This window comes from Aspergillus brasiliensis, assembly GCF_001889945.1.
Source record: "Aspergillus brasiliensis CBS 101740 unplaced genomic scaffold ASPBRscaffold_2, whole genome shotgun sequence".
Lineage (NCBI taxonomy): Eukaryota > Fungi > Ascomycota > Eurotiomycetes > Eurotiales > Aspergillaceae > Aspergillus > Aspergillus brasiliensis.
The window spans coordinates 3,558,050-3,576,480 of NW_027137443.1; the positions used below are offsets into that span (position 1 = coordinate 3,558,050).

Genomic DNA, 18,431 nt, shown 5'->3' on the forward strand with positions numbered 1-18,431 from the left:
GCTGACCCGCTGTCTCGTCTCTACCGCGGGAAAGCACTCTTGATTCGGGTTCTGCAATACTCTGCGGTTTTACCGTGTGCTAGAATCCCAAACAACGTATCTGATTCCTGTTTCACGGTGGTCTCTGCGCCGTATCATAGTTCCATCTGTGTCTCCTCTACTACTTCGGGGATCCGTGAGAAGCGTGCTCGTGTTGTGTGTTGTGGTGTACGGGCTGTGCAAGAGAGGTGGGAGAGCGTCTCCGATCCCTCGTACTTTATTGTAACGGCGTTTCGAAGTTGTAGCCTATTTATTTACTTCCTTCAGTCAGTTACATATCTCAGCCAGTGTCAATTGTCTTATGGTAGATATGGGGGTACTGGGTAAATGGGTGAAGTACACACTGATTCACACCAGACGCCGACACTAAGTGCCGCGGCCAGATGGCCTGCCTTATACATTGGAACGGGCTTGACGTCCTCTAGTTATATGCAACATACGCAGACATCACTGGATGAAGTATTGTTGTTGGCATTAAGATATTTGCAGACGGTCACTTGTAGTCATCGGTATGAAAGGTTGTAATGGATGGCTGGAAAGAAGCGGGCAATGGTGGCTCCCACATTGATGGTAGTGCACCTGACAGCGTGTGATAAGGCATTGTGGAGTTGGGAGTAAATGTATGATCCTTGTGGACGTGATGAGAGTAGAGCAGGAAGTGAGATCATCGAGGATGTGATGGATGTTTGCATTGTTTGGCTGCCTGGCGCAGACGAACGCCTTGATGCCTGAGGAATCATCGTCATCCTCGCCTACTCCCCCTCTCCCTCTCTCCTTTTTCTACTTATGCCTTCTGCTCTCGTCAGTCGCATTGAAAACAGTATTGCATCAACCAGTACTTGAAGCCATATCTTTGATGGAAAGTAGCAGCAGAAATCTTGGCCATATTCTGAATTATTGTCGCAGCGACCGGCAAGCTTTCTCGCCTGAGTTGTCCATCTGGTTAGCTCGCCATACCACGAGCAGCTGATCGTGAGGACTCATGAAACTCAGTGAACGATGATCGACGGGCGCGTCCCACTCGATTCATGGCATCCATTCTTTGGTCCAATCGTCAGAGTGGAGCAGAGCTAGCCAACTCAAACTGAGCTTATCACTGGGACAATAGCATTGGGCAGCTACAATCGTTACTCACTCGATGGGAAGCGGACCATGGCACACAGCCTTTGGGAAACAATCAGATATTCTTTATATCAATGGCCTGTTTGATCCAGAGATGCTATTTGTCGACCTGCCTAATAGCCGGAACGATAACATTCGAGTGTCATTTGACAGCTACAGCTACAGCTACAGGAAGCACATTCGCTTCGCACATGCGTATGCAGAGTAATTCCCAAGTATATATAAGAGGATACTGGAAACAACGGCTGTAAAGATAGGTCGTCCTTCAAATATCAGGCCGAAGCCGGCTTGAAGTATTCTCATAACAACTGTAAGGGCCCAAATTTAGACTGCCTTCGCCACGACTACGCCGTGAACATATATTTGAGACAATACTAACCGGCTTCCTCCCCGGCAGGCCGCCCTGCGGTGATATCACTACGCAGATTGTTTGACCTGATTTCGTACTTGCACGGGAAGCGGCCGTGTGCAGATGCAAGGTAGGGTGGCGTTGGCTAAATTTGCCAGGGCGAGTAGGCCAAGAGCTAAGGCTCCAAGCCTTTTGCAGTTCTCTACAGCAGTTCTCTACAGGGTCGCTGCGAACCCTTGAGGCAAATGAACCCTTGAGGCAAATGAACCCTTGAGGCAAATGAACCCTTGAGGCAAATGAACCCTTGAGGCAAATGAACCCTTGAGGCAAATGAAGCATTTGACTGGGTGGCTCTGTGAGTCCGAAGACCGTAGAAGCAGGATATTCGGCACCACGAGTTGCCTTTCTCGTCAACAATGGGTCGCTAAACTTGCCGATTGGGCGCTGCAATGAACGGCAATGCATGCATATATTGTCTATAAAAATGCAGTATCACATCATATTCTGTGATTGGTCATATCCGCTTACTGGACGCCTGAAGTTCACCAACCGGGCTCGAACACGAATTGCGCCACGCTGCTGACCATGTGTCCTGGTGGTAATCTAGGCTTATATCAGACTGATTGGACATCAGCCGTCCCCATAGACAGTGGTGATTGGATGGCGCTCACGAGTTTGACTCAAGTTCAACTGACCCAGAGAGCCCGGTAAGGCACCGCCCGAGCACGAACTACAGCAATCTCTCGCCATTCGTCTGCCGATCAGCTGAATTCATACATGAAGCTGACTTCATGGCTTACAACATGCTCAGCCCTGCATATGCGGTGAGTCAACCAGCCAGTCCTGCCAGGCTATTGTTATCCCCACAGGATCGACAGTGCCCCGACACTGCCAACTTGTTGGACACCTCAGCCGATGAAGGGAGCGGAGCTGTCGGGCAATGTCGGCCTTTTAAGCTCAATGTCGCCCAATTTCGGCACCGGTCCACTTGAAACTCTCCAAGCAGCTACCAAATAGGAGCACAATGAGTCTCGACCCGTGCAACTGCCCTCCCCCAGACCGTCCGACGCGAGAGTTGGTTCTCTGTTTCGATGGAACGGGGAACACATTTCGCGTGGATGGCGGGGATAGTAACATTCTCAAGATCTTCCGCATGCTAGACCGCAAGAAGGAAAACCGATGTAAGTCACCTTGGTGGATGTAATGAACCCTAGCTAACATGATTAGACTGCTACTACCAGCGTATGTTGCCTCCCCTGACACAGAATTCCACTTATTAACCTTATATAGCCGGCATAGGAGAAGACATCAGACCGGGGACCTTCGCCAACGCGGCTGTCCGTCCCTTTAGCAACATCGCCCCCAACGCGATCATCGATGAGGCGCTCGCGACCTCTTTTGCCCAACATGTCATCTACGGATACCGATTCCTCGCGCGCCGCTGGATCCCGGGATCGCACATCTACTTGTTTGGTTTCTCGCGTGGGGCCTACACGGCGCGCTTCCTCAATGAGATGCTTGACTTTATCGGGCTGATCTCAGCCGACAATGAGGAGATCATGCCCCTTGTCTGGGAAGCGTTTACCTCGTACAAGTTTGCCAACAGCGGCAAAGAATCTGAACAGGCAGAGTATTTCCTCCGAATGTGCCGCGACACGATGTGCCGATCCGTGGGCCGCGTGCATTTCCTTGGTCTTTTCGATACGGTGAACAGCGTGGCGAAGTTCAACATCTACGACGACCAAAGAGACATGCGAATCCAACCGAAGCCGCGAATCATGCGACATGCGGTTAGCATTGATGAACGCCGAATCAAATTCCAACCGGTGCTATTCGAGAAGCTGCGGGCGCATGGGAAGATCGGCCGGGTGAGTACCTGGGCTGAGCGTGCGGATATTGAGTTCTGGGGTAGCGACTTGCTGGCGTCTCAGGAGACCGAGTTCGAGGAAGTCTACTTCGCCGGTGACCATAGCGACATTGGTGGTGGGTGGCCGCGGGAGTTGGGCCGAGACTGGGTGGCCAGTCAGATTCCCCTTATGTGGATGGTGGAGGAGTCCATCGATGCCGGCCTGACCTATGAGCCGGAGCAGCTACACAAGCTGGGCTGCTTTGATTTTAAAAAACAGGAGCACAGCAACCCAGATGTGATACACGATGCCGAGCGAGCTGTGCTGCATGATTCTCTCATGTATGACTCGGGCAAGCCGCTCGAGACGTTGTTCTGGCGCGTGCTCGAGTGTCTGCCCATCAAGCGGCCTAAAGTGGCACCGGATGGAAGGGTGCAGTCAACACGATGGCATGTCGGGGGGTTGCGACGACCGCTTCCACAAGGAGCCAAGCTGCACTACAGCGTGATCGAGCGGCTCAAGCGGGACCCGGACTATCGGCCGTACAATCTCGGGGTGGGACATCTGGCGGAGGTGGACGATGTCATCGAGGGATGGAAGCATATCGTGCACGACAAGGATAGCGGCCATGACAAGGAGATCGAGGAGGCGGACGAGATCCATGAGGACGAGCGGACTCGGCGACGTCGGACGTTATGCGAGTATTACGTTTGGCATCGAGAGGCCGTGGATGGGAGGACGCGAACTCGACGGTCGGACTTGTGCTGTTGATGTTGATGTTGATGTTGATGCTGATGACCATGTATGATAGATTGTTGCAAGCGTTTTTGTTGTTAGATAGTATTTATTAGTTGTTTATACATATAATTGGATTTACTTGATATTGCTGAGGAAGGCTGCTGCGGTCGTTGCATCGCTGAGGTGATAGTTATTTGCCACAACGCGAGGAATTTCGCCTTTAGCTAATATCACCGCACTAAACGATGACGGAATCGTCAAGTGTGGAAAACATTGTGTATGCGATGCATGCCTTCGAGTCCCTTCGCTTCGGGCTCCCCGGAGGCCTTGGGAACAGCCGAGCAACTGACCACCGTAGCATGTCCTGCTGCTTATTATAGCTTTATTCTACCATCTAAGTTATTGGAGATAAGTGTCACTAGAATGAGTACCAGGGATGAGAACTAGAGCATGACAATTACGAGAGCATATATATATATATATATATATATAGTATCTTTGGTATGTCTGTTTCGATTCTGCGCACTTGATAGTTTTACTTCATTGTATTTTGCTTAATTGAGATAGGCTAACATAAATAGATACAATGGACCCTGAGGAGTGATCTTGCCAGAGGCTAGACACATTTTACTCATTGTGGGATATTCTTAGCATCAGTACCTGAGTCAGATTGATGCCTTGTGTATGCCTCAGGAAGACACTGCATCGCGATGCTGTCACGGGGTCCAATATCCGAGCTGTGCCTTGGAGAATCAAAGCATTACCCGATCGGCAATTGATTATCCTATCCAGTCTAATATCGAATGTAATCTATCACCCAAGGAGCACTGAATACCAATGAGGTATATGTCAGAATGTCCAAGGTCACCCAGATCGATGATGTCCCATCAACCTTCCACGCCACCTGCAAGAACCCCAGCTCGTATCACGCAAATCCCGAATTGACGTGGCCAGTCCAATTGCCAAACGAGCTCCCGGTGACTGTGTAAGCCCTAGCTCCCTGCTCATCCTCTCGGGTCATCCGAGAGAGAGAGAGAGAGAGTTGCAGAGACGAGCTATCAGCCAAGAGGCCAAGCTCGCACATTCCGGGGTAGCAAAAGGCGGGGTAAACTGGGATCCAACCGAAGTCCGGGGCGAATTTAGTCATTTTGTTGGTGTTTGGCCTGTTGCAGGTTCGAGGGCATCTCGGATATCCCGACACGGGTCTTCCAAGCGATCCAAGGGATCCAAGCCCTTCGTAAGATCTACCCTGTGATGATGGCCTACATAATTGCCGGACCCATGCCGACTACTAGTACTACTGAACTACAGTGAAGTACTCCCCTTTACCCTACCTGTTTTCCCTTCTACCATCATCACCATGGACGACGACAAGGCCACCTTTGGCCATATCGATCACGCTGCAGAGGAACATGGCCTCCCGGATCTTTCCAATGACAAGGAATCTATCACACCTGCCCCGAATGATCCTCAGGTACATCCACACATCCACATCTTTTCCGTTACCATGAACCCACCTAATGTGCTAATTTCTAGAACTGGTCCACCGCGGCCAAACTCACCACCTACCTGACCATCTGCTTCTACACCTTCCTGGCCAATGTCAACAGCAGCAACTTCACCGTCGCCACCAAGGCCATCATCGCCGAGTTCCACGTCTCCCAAACCCAAGCCGGCGAACTCGTCTGCTTCAATGTCTTCCTCTTCGGCGTCGGCAACATCTTCTGGGTGCCCCTGATGCGCGTCATCGGCAAACGCCCCGTCTATCTCATCTCCATGCTGTTCCTCTCCATGATGAACGTCTGGTCATCCCGGGCCACCAGCTACGGCGAGCTGCTCGCCGCACGCATCCTCTCTGGCTTCGCCGCCGCCGCCGCCGATGCCACCGTCCCAGCCGTGGTCAGCGACATGGTGGCTCCCCACGAACGCGGCCACTACCTCATGATCTTCCATCTCGCCCTGACTAGCGGGCTGTTCCTCGGCCCTCTCATCAACGCATACCTGGTCCAAGATGAGAACTGGCGCTGGATGTGCTACTTCCTCGCGATCGCCGTGGGAGCAGTCTTTGTCGTCGCCATCTTCACCGTCCGCGAAACCACCTACCTCGCACGACACGCCTCTGCCCGGAAGATGAGATACTGGAGCTGGCTATCCCTCACCCGGGGATACAACCCGGACGCGTCGTTCCTCCATACCGTCTGGGACATTCTCCGGAACGCGATGTACCCTCAACTGCTGTGGTCGTCCTTTACTATCGGAATCTCAGTCGGATGGTAAGTAATCCCCATAACCCCATACTCCCTTCCTTTGCAACCCCCCAAGCTAAAGAAAGAAAAGGAACATCGTCGTCCAACTCACCGCATCACGCACCTTCACAGCGCCGCCCTACAACTGGGCCGCAGGGAGTATCGGCCTCCTCTCCCTCTCCGGCTTCATCGGCGCCCTACTCGCCTTCTATCTCGGAGGACGCCTCATCGATACCCTCTCCACCTATTATACCCGTCGACGCGGGGGTCAACGTCTGCCCGAGTATCGTCTCCCCGCCATGGTCATCGCCGGCACGATCGGACCCGCGGGGATCCTCATCTTCGGCCTGTGCGTGGCGAATCAGACACATTGGGCGGGCGCAGCGGTGGGATATGCCATGCAGGCGTTTGGCGTGGCGGCGATTTCCAATGTGGCGGTCACGTATTCGTTGGATTGTTATAAGCCGGTGAGTTAATCCCTTGCATGGTGGCGTTGATAGCATGAACATGAACATGATGCTAATCTTGGCTTTGGCTTGGGGATGAAAATTAGATCACCGGCGAAGCATTAGTGATTATATTCGTGATCCGGAATACAATCGGGATGTTATTATCGCTGTATGCGGCGGATTGGATTGCCCAACAGGGCGCGGCGAAGGTGTTTGGCGAAATGACGGCGATTCAGGGGGCGAGTGTGTTGTTGGCGGTGCCGTTGTTTCTTTGGGGCGCGCGTCTCCGCGAGGTGACGGGGAGATATGGACCTATGAAACGGTTTGTCGGAGTGTCTTAGATTCATTTTATTATCTATCATCCATGAAGAATTTTTTTTTTTCGGTAGTTGATTAGCATTTGGCAGTGAATGATAACTAACTAATTAGTTGTGAGTTGTTCCTTCGCTTAGTAGTGCTGTTTAGCCTGTGTCTTATTGCCATCATAATCTAGTCTAGTAGTCAGACTACCTAAGGGTGAAGATAGGTCCGGTCCGGCAATTGAAATAAAATGATGACGCAGAACACTCCATCAAGTGTCCACTCGTATCTCTGGTAGACGGTAGTAGTTACTAGTTATCTGGGTTAGGGACGACCGGATATCGCCGCGGAAATGTCATCCAGAAGACTCCAGTGGAGTGTTTGACTGTGGTAGACACTTTGACTATCTGTTCTGGACCAGTGTTCCTTTCCGTGCCTGGAAAGTCTATTATATTAGAGACTGTCTCCACGACCAGTCTCCCTTCGAGCAAGAATACTATCGACCTTGAAGCTATTCAATTGTAAGTTCAATATCTCCCCTCTTTGATGCGACAGATGCACCCCGCACTATTGAAAATAAAAACAAGTTCTTCAGGAACAGAAACAGAAAACAGCAGGGAGCGACAGAGACAAGCCCATGTTCGGATTAAGGGATAAACACCAAGTGTTAACTATTTGTTAAAGTTTTTGCACAACCGAGGAACCGGATACTCCACTCTACTAGTGTTTAGTGTGTGGCACACACACCTGGCTAACTAGCTAGTCTAGTTATGGAGATGGCGAACCCCGAGGACCAGGATTATTCATCTTGGTAAATGAGGAGAACAACTTTGTAATTTCAATTAATCTATTAAAGAGATAAATTGGCTAGTTCGGGGCACTTGTCTCGTATTCGATGGGGCGATGGCGAGAAATCCTTCCCCGTGCATTGGTTCGGTTGCCGAGATGGCTGGCGTGCCGCCGTGCCACATCCATGGGTCTGGATCTGGTGGTGATGCTGTCAGAACTTTAGCTGTTCCTTTGTCTATTCTTTATGACTGGTGTCATAGAATGGATTCATTCTATTGTCTTCTGTGTCGGTGGTTAGGTGGCGAGGAAGTAGTCTAGGGGGGCAATCAACCCCTATCCTGGACGATCACCACTCCTTTGCAGTTCGCGCAGGATATACTCTGGCTAATGGCTACTGCCTCGGTTATCTGGGTGGCTCCACACACTACAGGAACATGCTACTGCGAGTCTAGCAGTAGTGCCATGGTGAACCTGGCCCTGCCAGTGTTTCTTCTGGTGTCTGGAGTATCCACGAGGAAGTGGATAGAAGCACGATACCAGTGAGTGAGTGCTAAAGGGCCTGAGCGTCATGAAGAAATCCCGATCGCACACACTCAAATAGAAAATCGGATCAACTCAAACGAACCATACTGGTTTAAGAGGTTGCTCCGCGCCATCCAGATCATCCGCCATACCCAGACAGGCATCATGGTTGCTTCTTCTGAATGGTGGATGTAGGAACACTAAACTGTACTGCAATCATCGTATTCCCTGCATGGAAGCCCTTTCTTCCATGATGATCATATCTTGTTTCCTGCTTTAGACACTTCCACTTTTCCTTCTCCTCCACTTCCTTCTTTCTCCTCCCCCTCCGTGTGGATTCTGCGACTTCCAACAGCCAAAGATCAAAGTCAAACTAATTCCAGACAAACAACAAGACAATAAGGTTTCCGCCCGTCGTTCGGGGGGAAATGCACCTTGAAACCCGCGTCCCAGATTTTGAGGTCAGCTCAGCTCAGCTCCCTACTGCAATGGCACCCTACATATAGTAATCATTTAGTCTCTCCACCAGTTTACGCCCGTGCTATTTTGAGTCTCGCTGTTGGGGTTTATTTGAGCCGCTCTCCTCGCCGTCCTGGGCCCCGGAGTGATCTGAGGGCGATTTCTGTTGTTGCTTCTGCTGATTGCTGCGCTACCATGAGTAGCCCTGCTGTCCGATATGGCGAATAGCACCATTATCCCGGCCATGGAGCCGCCTCCTGGCCAGGTATCCAACTTTGTGGATCCGCCTTACTCGGGTGCCAAGTTCCTCGTGGTCAATTGTGTGTTTTTGCCTGTGGCGCTGATAGCCCTCTCGGTGCGCACCTGGACGCGGGTGGTTGTCGTGCGCAGTGTCTCCTGGGATGACTGTAAGTGCTACAGAGGGGTGCGCTGGTGAAGTTGGGCGGACAGACCAGCTAACTGAACGCTAGACTTGATGATCTTCGCAGCGGTAGGATGATCTGGTTTTTGGTGTACTCCATACTAGATACACGTACTGACTACTGACCCATCGGCAGATCTTGTCGACGGTTATGACTGGAGTCACTTTGAAGAGTAAGTGATCGATATCCATGACCGGTTTGGCCCCGCTGACCAGCAGTGCTCGATTTTGGTTTGGGCAAGCATATGTGGGACGTGCCCTTGGAATATTTTACCCCTTGGTTTCTTAAGGTATTCCCTTTTGTCCCATCTGTCGTACATGAAGCTCACCCGATAGTTCAACGTCATCGCGGCCATCATCTACTGCGCCGGTACAGGCTTCACCAAAGTCTCTGTCTGTCTTTTCTACCTGCGCATCTTTCCCAGTCGGGGCTTCCGCTTTGCCGTCTGGTCCATTGTGTTCGTCGCGGTGGGCTACAATGTGGCCAGTGTGCTGGCCAATGTGTTTAGCTGTACGCCGATCGCGGCCGCATGGGACTTGACCCTGCCGTCGCACTGCATGAACCGGCCGGTGTTTTATTTTGCCAATGCGGGACTGGGCATATTCACGGATTTCGCGACGGTGTTGGTGCCGATGTATGTGATCCTCTTGTTATCATGATGACATGGGAGCTGACGAGACAGTCCGTGGTTGCGGCGATTGCAGATGCCGGCGCGACAAAAGGTCGCCGTCGGGTCCATGCTGGCGATGGGCTGCTCGTAAGTACTAGTAGATCCCCTAGTCTGATCTAGGATCTGATGATGATAGGGTCGGTATTGTGAGTTGCATCCGACTGGCGAGTCTCTATGTCCTCATGAACAGCACCGATCTCACCTGTAAGTCGCTCATCCCCCATCCCATCACCGCAGCTAACAGAGCAGGGGCCACGACGAATGCCCTCTTGTGGTGCACCGTTGAATTAAACTTGGGTATCACCGGTGGCTGCATGACCGCCATGCGCCCGTTTGTGCGACGTTATATCCCCAGATTGTTGGGCCTGTCGTCCTACGCATACGGCCAATCCGGATCACGCAAGTATGGCCATCCACTGAACTCGATCCCACGCGAACAGCCCGACTTCAACAATGGGAGTCGTCAATATTCGACGCGATTGCAGGGGGGTACCGATAATGGAAGCGAGGAGCACATCTTGCCGGCCGAAACGTGTAAAGGGGAAGAAGATGGGATCCTCCGAACAGTGGAGTTCAACGTGGTCAACACCAGACCTGCTGGAGCCTAATTTCTTTTATAATCAAATTTCCTTTGTATACATGAACCATAAACATAATGCGACCGTTGACAGCCACAATGGAAACCACGAAACAAGCGACCGTATCAACTGACCTGAATTGATTGTCCGGAGTTCATCGGTGGAAAAGTTCTCCTAGTCTTGCCGACTAAAGCCTCACTAACCCTCACTAAACTTCTAAACCACCACTAATTGCTCCACTCTCCTCTCAACTAGTCTGCTCTCGGGGGTTTGCCCGAGACGAATTTCTCAGTTTTCACCAGGAACCACCGGTCCATTGACTCAGTTCCCCCCTCCCCCTTCCTCTTCCCCCAATTCTGCACGGCATGTTCTTCTGCCTTTTTTCCTCGGCTATCCGGCTCCCGTTGCCAAGGGCTTCTAGTCTACTCCGTACTGTCCGGTGTATCTCCACCACCACCACCACCGCCAGGCACGTCAGCTTAGCTCTCCACACCGGCTGGACCGCAGTTAAAGCTCCCTTTACCCCTCTCTTTCGTTGCCTTCTTTTTCTCTGTAGTGCCATTGTCAAGTAGCATACACTATGCGCATCGCCTCCCTTCTTCCTTTGACGGCGGCGGCTGCCGCCACGGCCACCTCGGCCGGCTGCAAGGCTCTGAACAAGTCGCTGTCCAGCTTGGTGTTTGCGCCTAGTTCTACTGTGTACGAGTATGAAGCGCAGAACTTCTGGTCGAACACGGAGCTCATGTCGCCGGGATGTGTGTTCCGGCCTCAGTCGGCTGAGGAATTGAGTCAGGGTGTGAAGGCGCTGGTGAAGGCCAATGCGCAGTTTGCTGTGCGTGGTGGAGGACATATGGGAATCAGGGTTGCCACCACCTTTGATCTATACATCATAAAATGCGCAGTGACTAATGGAGTGTTTAGGGATCGAACAACATTGACAATGGTGTCCTCATTGTCATGTCCAACCTGACCACCCTTGAATTGTCTGATGATCGCTCCGTTGTCTCGGTTGGTCCGGCATACAGGTAGCCTCTCCCCGCTATCTTCCAATCAAGCTATGATAACTAATCTAATGGAAGATGGGCCGCCGTCTACGACTACCTCGAAACCTACGACCTCGCCGTCGCCGGAGGCCGTCTCGGCCCCGTCGGTGTCCCCGGTCTGCTGCTGGCCGGCGGTATCAACTTCTTCGGCAACCAGGTCGGATTCGGCTGCGACACGGTCATCAACTACGAGGTGGTGCTTGCCAACGGCACCATCGTCGAGGCCAATGCCACTAGCCACAGCGATCTCTTCTGGGCGCTGAAGGGTGGCAGCAGTAACTTTGGTTTGGTGACTCGGTTCGATATGGAGACCATTGAGTCGACTCAGGTCTGGGCCGGAACGTATACTGTTTCGGCGGAGTATATTGATCAGTTTTTGGAGGTATGCCATGCCCTATACCATGCCCAATTCATTTATAATATGATTGCTATATGTGGACAGGGTATACTGATGATATGCAGGCATCCGCCACCTACGCGGCCAACATCTCCGACCCCAAGACGCACATTGTCCCCGCCGTGGTGCCAGAGGGCAACACCTCCGTTGGCTCGGTGATTCTCTTCTACGACAGCGCCACCGAGAGCTACCCGGAGATCTTCAAGCCGTTCACCGATATCCCGGCCGTGAGCAACACCATGGGCTTCAAGACCTTGGCGGAGTTTGCGGCTGAGACGGGTGCGATGGTTACACCGCATATCAAGTACGCGCGCCACACCCGCCTCCACACTTTAACCCAACCCCCTTCATTAGCAGCTGAGCTGGAAGTAACTATACTAATATATGATAAGTGACATCTTCGTCGCCGGCACCATCAAAGCCACCACCTACGCCGACCTCTACCGCGGCATCAGCATCATCAACAGCACTTTCGCCGCGCAGCTGCCCTCTCTGTACGCGCAGATCCCTACTGCTAATATCTCCATCATCGAACTGGACTGGCAGCCCATCGGTAGCTCATGGCTCACGGCCTCGGAGTCCCGCGGTGGAAACGCTCTCGGTCTGGACAAGGACCAGGTGTATCTCTGCTACGCGGAGGTGGTCGAGTGGATCGGTTCCGAGTATGATGAGATTGTGGGTGACTGGGTGGTGGAGACGACCTACAAGATTAACAATGCTACCCTGGAGGCGGGTCTCTATGATAGCTTCAACTATATGGGTGATGCCGCGTGGTTCCAGGATATCTTTGATGGATATGGTGCGGAGAATTTGGCCAAGTTGCAGACCATTGCGAAGAGGTATGATCCCGAGGGTGTGTTTCAGACTTTGATGCCGGGTGGGTATAAGATTTTTTAATCAGTGGAAGATACGTTGTGTATATAGTATAGCACTATTTCTAGATGATACTATAATAGTCATATTCATACCATCCTACCATAAACCAACACTCCTATCTCATCCCCCAACATAATCTAAAGAAACCAGGAAAAGAGATTAAGAAGAAATCCCCGCAGCCTGGACCAAAAACTGCGCCGCCTCCTTCGCATCACTCCCATACGTCAAATGGGCCATGACATTCACCCCATTCTCACACACGGGATCCCCACTGGCACAAAACTCCTTGACCTTACTACTCGACAACTTCCCCACACCTTCCATCTTCAACGGATCACCAAACAGCACGGCACCGGCCAACTGATCCGCACTGAGCTGGTTCGCCGCATAATGCACCACCATGGAACCCTGCGAGTATCCGCCCAGCACGACCTTGGTGTTGGGGCATTGCTGAAGGGCTTCTTTCACGTAGGATGCCATGGTGGGGCCGCCGGAGGAGCCGAGGGATACGTTTCCCTATACATTATACATTCCATAATTAGCCTCAATACTCTGGGTAAATATGAAGTGGGGAATTGTTACCTCCCAATCAGCAGGATAATTCACACCCTGCACAGTGACTTCATTCCCCGTCAACGAGGCCAACTGCGTAGCCACCTCCGGACCGACCACGGTGCCCATGTTACCGATTTCAGTCGTGCCGCGCGCGAAGATGAAGGTCAGTTTCTTGCAGGTGCCGCTGTGTTGGGTTACGCCGTTTTCGGTGGAGGAGCCTTTAGTTTATTAGTTTGCGTTTACTTTGTCTTTGGATCTGGGGCTGAAATGGATGAAGGGGAGGATGGTGACGAGAAGGAAGGACGGGCATACCACTACCACTACCCGAGAACATGCTCATCAGGCTACTTAGGCCATCGCTACTGCTGCTGCTACCGCTGCTGGTACTGCTATCGCTGCTCGTAGTAGACGAGGAGGATGGGAACAGCGATGCTAGGGCACTGAGGCCGCTAGATCCGGTGCTCGTTTCCGAGCCGGTGCTACCAGTCGAGCCAGTGCTGGCGGCTGAACCAGAGCTCAGGGCTGAGAGACCGGAGGTCAATGAGGACAGGTCGAATTGACGGGCCTGGAGGGTGGAGGTGGGGGCGCCTAGGGCGGTGGCGATGAGGGAGAGAGTGATGAAGGATTTCATTTTGGTTTGAATATCAAGTATAATAGATAATTGCTGTGTGTAACGAATGTATGGAACGCTGCTCAACGAGTGACTGAAGTGATTGATGTGGGAGAAGGAAGAATAGGTAGGTAAGGAGATTGGCGGTGCACTGCACTTGCTGGATGGGAAATGTCTGGAGTTGATCGAGGGTTTATATACACTACATCGGTATCTTTTCATTTCCACTACCAGAGAATGTTCATTTTTGGGTCTGTTAGAAGCTTGAACTGAATGGGATCGGGGTGATCACCCGGTGTGGAGACTGGCTGTTTCATGTTGCAACTTGCAAGGCTCGTCCGATGTTCAAACTTAGGGTATCTAGTTTAGTCTACTCCGTAGTAGAGTATGGAGTATAAGAAAGTTTGCTAAGTGTTAAGGTTAAACTAGGACACGGATCAGGATCAGGTAACGTACCTGAAACTCACTAATCTTCCAGAATTTCTCCCTGAAAACTCCGTAGTGCATCCATCCATGGTTGCAGTCTCAGCCTGCGACACATCCTACAGTATGATGTATCATCTGCAGGAACCGTTATGTGTCGTCAAATAGAAGTAACTACTCCGTAGTTAGTCTAGGCATCCAAACCAGGGTCCGTCATCGATAAATTAAATCCCTGGGGTGGTAATCAATCTGCGTCCGGGCGCGGCTACTTTGAGTCTAGTGCGCGCGGTTCGCGGGCTGCTTTTAGGGCTGCCCATTTTTGAGTCTCTTGGCCCGAAACTACGGAGTACCACTACTATCTAGTCTGGTTGTCGGGCCGGGAGGTCTTATTCTCTATCGAACAGTATTTCTCTGTTCAAGATGGAATTATGGAAAGAGATTATGAGGAGAGAATATATGTTGGGGATTCCCGATGCTGTGCTGCTATCATGCAATTTGGTGGGAAAATCTGTGTAATGGATAAACTTCGGCCTTCAACTGAACCCTTCCTTACTTCTGAAACAAACGAACCCGATCAGCAGACCAAGCACACTACTTGTCGACTGCATTGCCTCGGCTCACAAGGATTGCCGGGTAGCCGGATGGACGTTCACGCATGATTATTGGCGGATGAGCTGGTTGATCTGGCCATAGAATGTTTACCCTCAGTATCGGGCACAAGATACTGTCGGGTTAGAGTGCAGCGGGCCTGAGTGATCGGTCACATATACTAGATTAGAAGATGGTTTAGAATCCGAGATGAAGGATTGTTTCAGTGTTTGCTTCCATGGTTGATTGTATGTAAGCAGACTGATTGATCGTGGAGTGCCGACTGCCGGTAGTGCTTGACTACTGGTTATTAGGATGAGTAAGGCAGTATTGTGAACAGATCATTAGGCAGATACAGACTTGGACCTTGAAGGATGGTTATCTTTTGATGATTTCTTTGATGGTGTTGTCTCTACAATTGAACTTCAGTGCACGTCTTTATGATGAGACTAGAACATTCTGATTTCTCATAAATATAGGAAAAAACTTTTGTATGCCGAATTCAGAGTATACGCCTGACTGGCTGCCAGAGACGTCAGAAGTCAACACTGAGACCATGGGCATGCTAACAATCTTGCTTGATGAAGTAACCCGAAATGCGAACATAAAGAGTGCAGGTCAAGGGAAAAGGCAGAATCAACAGAAGAAACGTTAACAGTCTTGATAAATGGAGTAGCCCGAAATGTGAAGTCAAGGAGTGAAGGTCGGAAGTGAAAGACAGAGTGAAGGGAAAAAGTGAAAAAAAAAAAAAAAAAAAAAAAAAAAAAAAAAAAAAAAAAAAAGAAACGAGAAAAAGAATGAAGCAAAAAGCACTGAGTACGGAGATGAAGATAGGACAGAAGATCAGAAAACGGTCACATCATTTCACTTAGAATCCAGGCAGCCGCATCTTTTGCCGGCTGATTTCACCCTCACGTTTCACCACGAACTCAATCATCAATTTATTCCTGATATACTCAACCGTCCATTCCACGTCTATACCGACGCAACGGTCACTACCAACTGTGATATCATGCTTGGAAGCCTCTTCAGGAAGTGTGAAAGAGATGAGACCGTTCGCCTCGGCCTCTAGAAATAATAGGGGAAGTGAGTGAGCAAGACAACACGCATATGGGCCCAACTTTTGGGCATGGAGGTAATGAGGCCTCAGAATACTCACTATGGTCATCTTCCACCGGTGGCACCTCAGGGTGCGAAAAAAACGTAGATATAGGCCGTCCTCGTGTCCTCAGGTTTATAATACCCGAACAAGCTGCATGTGCCGGTGTAAGGTGTCTCAATCTTCTCGCCCTGGAGATGCGGTCGTCATGCCGTCAGTCTCAAGCCGGAGTTGTCCCAGTGTCTGTGTGTGGAAAGGGGAGAGGGGACAGGTGTCAGTACTAACCTTGCGTAAGATCCATGTTGGAAGTGGCTTTTCCGCCCTGGTAATCTGCTGCTTCCAACCATGCTTCTTTATTTCCGCTTGCTGCGAAGGTGCTAGTCCAACACTGACGGCAGCTTCCACGCTCACGGTCACTTCTCCTCGGAGACCACGGAGAACTGCTCCGCGGGCCACTATACTCGAGCTGGATAATGGTCATTTTGATGTCTAAAGGTAAAATATGAGGAACGAAACATACTATAACATTATATCCTTGGTGGATACCACCTCTGTTGTGGGCGGTATACCTTCCTCGACTTGTTTCCGTAGATGAGGCATACAACTAGGGCCTCCGACGAGAAGAACGTGCTGTTTGAGAGATCCGTCAGTGCCAGCCATGAACGGTTTGGACGAGGGAAAGACCAACGGAAATGAGCTTCTGCATCTTTTGTGATGAAGTAAGGTGCTGATTGATGAGGTGGATTATAGCGTCGATTGTTTCCTGGAGGCATTTTTTGAAATCCTCCTGAGAAAGGATGATACCGCTGAACTCGTCAATAATAACTGGGAGGTCCCCATTGCCTTCATAGTCCTGCTTCACAAGACTAATCTGGTCCAACTGAGCTTTTGTTAGCGATTTTGACCCTCCGATTGTCCGAAGAAGATGGGTTTCTATGCGTTTGACAACCGCAGCATCCATAGCTGCACCCCCAAAGTCAGCACCTGTACAGTGTCAGCAGCTCCATAAGCATCCTGGATTGGCCGACGTCACATACCAGCAGTGCCCTTGAGGGGAGCATAGAGAGGATTTGCGCCTTCGCCCCGTATCTCGAATGCGGCAATGTCCTACTAGATCGTCAGTCATTGAGACGAACCGCTTGTGACTAGATGGGGGAGCGCTTACTGTGGTACCACCGCCCACGTCGCATACCAGAATACGACCATCGGCCGGCTTCGTGAACATTCGTCAGCCTGGATATGATGGGGAAAAAGGGCTGGGTCAAACCAGGAATTATGTACGAACCGGCTTGTACCCTTGAAGGTGTGCAAAGTACAAGGCGACCGCTTCGGCCTCGTCTATGAAAAACACTTCGTCCAGAGGGCTAGTCCCAAAGCCTGCGCCCCTCACGGCTTGTGCCATTTTTCGTTGATTGTCATCTGTCCAACATGCTGGCCGTGCGAAATAGTATTCGATTCGTGGATGCGGAGCCTCTGACCAATTGATGTTAATCCATTTATGGATTTCCTGGTAAATTGGACGGAAAAAATCCGAGATCGCTCTCTCGGGCGTTATGCTCTCTGGTAGGATTAGAAGCTTGGACTGTTTGAGCTCCTGTAGGATGGGATGATTGGGATTGTAAAGGTAAAGTTTGATCCAGGGATATACGGGATATCCACTGTCCTGAGCGTTTGGTCCCCAGGCAACGCCCCCATTGTTGCCACCCTCATACGCAATGACGGAAGGGAAAGCAGTCCTCCGGTCGATGGTGAACGATGGGATCCGAGGCTTTAGTTCACGGTGAGGACTCGAAACGGCGTACATCACCCCTACAGCCGACGCGCAAGACGTTAGCTGGGATCAACAGTCAGACGGTAGTATGAAGATCTTACGGGTCTCTGTGGTCCCGAAGTCAATACCAAAGATCAACTTTGGTTCACCTGCGGAAGAAGACATTCCTACACAGACAGGCGGACAACTTTGGTTGGGGAAAGAGGGATGACAATGGATCTCAGTGGGATTGGGGTAAAGGGAACGAAAATCGGACAGGGATCCAAAGAAAGGAAGAATTAGATCTGTACTTGGGCGGGAAAGAAGAAAGGTAGGGGAGATGAAAGAAATAAAGAGCTCCAGAGACAGACGGCGGATTTCCTGCTTTGTTAATTCTTTGGCTGGTTTGGATTGCAATCAGCCATGGAACCCTAAAATCCGGTGGGAATACGAGGAGCGGAGGAAGAACGGAGGACTGCAGGGCGACAACTTTCCTGGATCTGTCGCCCTTTCAGCCTTCCAAAACAAAAGAAAAAAAAAAAAAAAAAAAAAAAAAAAAA

The 18,431-nt window shown here is 50.9% G+C and overlaps 6 protein-coding genes across 6 annotated transcripts; 4 read left to right on the top strand and 2 right to left on the bottom strand.

The window, feature by feature from the left end:
* Nucleotides 1-2,534: 2,534 nt before the first annotated feature.
* ASPBRDRAFT_192755 (T6SS phospholipase effector Tle1-like catalytic domain-containing protein) lies at nt 2,535-4,128 on the top strand (the record flags this gene model as incomplete). Its single annotated transcript, XM_067620517.1, has 3 exons — nt 2,535-2,691; nt 2,738-2,752; nt 2,801-4,128. The coding sequence occupies 3 exons, from the start codon at nt 2,535-2,537 to the stop codon at nt 4,126-4,128; spliced, it is 1,500 nt and encodes a 499-aa protein (XP_067483885.1).
* A 1,071-nt stretch (nt 4,129-5,199) lies between these two features.
* Nucleotides 5,200-7,199, top strand: ASPBRDRAFT_72541 (uncharacterized protein). The gene is made up of 4 exons (XM_067629170.1): nt 5,200-5,569; nt 5,632-6,368; nt 6,433-6,808; nt 6,895-7,199. The coding sequence occupies exons 1-4, from the start codon at nt 5,456-5,458 to the stop codon at nt 7,129-7,131; spliced, it is 1,464 nt and encodes a 487-aa protein (XP_067483886.1). The 5' UTR covers nt 5,200-5,455; the 3' UTR covers nt 7,132-7,199.
* Nucleotides 7,200-9,077: 1,878 nt separating this feature from the next.
* Nucleotides 9,078-10,560, top strand: ASPBRDRAFT_192757 (uncharacterized protein; the record flags this gene model as incomplete). Its single annotated transcript, XM_067620518.1, has 8 exons — nt 9,078-9,267; nt 9,331-9,350; nt 9,418-9,454; nt 9,501-9,571; nt 9,618-9,916; nt 9,965-10,039; nt 10,089-10,156; nt 10,202-10,560. The coding sequence occupies 8 exons, from the start codon at nt 9,078-9,080 to the stop codon at nt 10,558-10,560; spliced, it is 1,119 nt and encodes a 372-aa protein (XP_067483887.1).
* Nucleotides 10,561-11,110: 550 nt separating this feature from the next.
* Nucleotides 11,111-12,867, top strand: ASPBRDRAFT_117403 (FAD-binding oxidoreductase; the record flags this gene model as incomplete). The annotated part of the gene is made up of 5 exons (XM_067617090.1): nt 11,111-11,392; nt 11,452-11,555; nt 11,610-11,955; nt 12,036-12,274; nt 12,363-12,867. The coding sequence occupies 5 exons, from the start codon at nt 11,111-11,113 to the stop codon at nt 12,865-12,867; spliced, it is 1,476 nt and encodes a 491-aa protein (XP_067483888.1).
* On the bottom strand, nt 12,866-14,162 carry ASPBRDRAFT_145740 (carbohydrate esterase family 5 protein). Its single transcript, XM_067619247.1, has 3 exons — nt 13,714-14,162; nt 13,429-13,619; nt 12,866-13,362 (listed from the first exon to the last, which is right to left on the bottom strand). The coding sequence occupies exons 1-3, from the start codon at nt 14,030-14,032 to the stop codon at nt 13,006-13,008; spliced, it is 867 nt and encodes a 288-aa protein (XP_067483889.1). The 5' UTR covers nt 14,033-14,162; the 3' UTR covers nt 12,866-13,005.
* A 2,045-nt stretch (nt 14,163-16,207) lies between these two features.
* Nucleotides 16,208-18,057, bottom strand: ASPBRDRAFT_192760 (Hsp70 family protein; the record flags this gene model as incomplete). Its single annotated transcript, XM_067620519.1, has 8 exons — nt 16,208-16,312; nt 16,407-16,587; nt 16,642-16,751; nt 16,810-17,105; nt 17,159-17,228; nt 17,287-17,334; nt 17,407-17,930; nt 17,994-18,057. 8 exons carry the CDS (start codon nt 18,055-18,057, stop codon nt 16,208-16,210), a joined length of 1,398 nt encoding a protein of 465 aa, XP_067483890.1.
* Between the last annotated feature and the right edge of the window lie 374 nt (nt 18,058-18,431).

Coding starts and splice junctions, on each gene's coding strand:
- ASPBRDRAFT_145740 (XM_067619247.1), bottom strand. CDS start 14,032: ATGAAATCCTTCATCACTCTCTCCCTCATCGCCACCGCCCTAGGCGCC. Junction 13,620..13,713: donor GTTCTCGGGTAGTGGTAGTG/GTATGCCCGTCC, acceptor AATAAACTAAAG/GCTCCTCCACCGAAAACGGC. Junction 13,363..13,428: donor ATTATCCTGCTGATTGGGAG/GTAACAATTCCC, acceptor TATAATGTATAG/GGAAACGTATCCCTCGGCTC.
- ASPBRDRAFT_72541 (XM_067629170.1), top strand. CDS start 5,456: ATGGACGACGACAAGGCCACCTTTGGCCATATCGATCACGCTGCAGAG. Junction 5,570..5,631: donor CTGCCCCGAATGATCCTCAG/GTACATCCACAC, acceptor GCTAATTTCTAG/AACTGGTCCACCGCGGCCAA. Junction 6,369..6,432: donor ATCGGAATCTCAGTCGGATG/GTAAGTAATCCC, acceptor AAGAAAGAAAAG/GAACATCGTCGTCCAACTCA.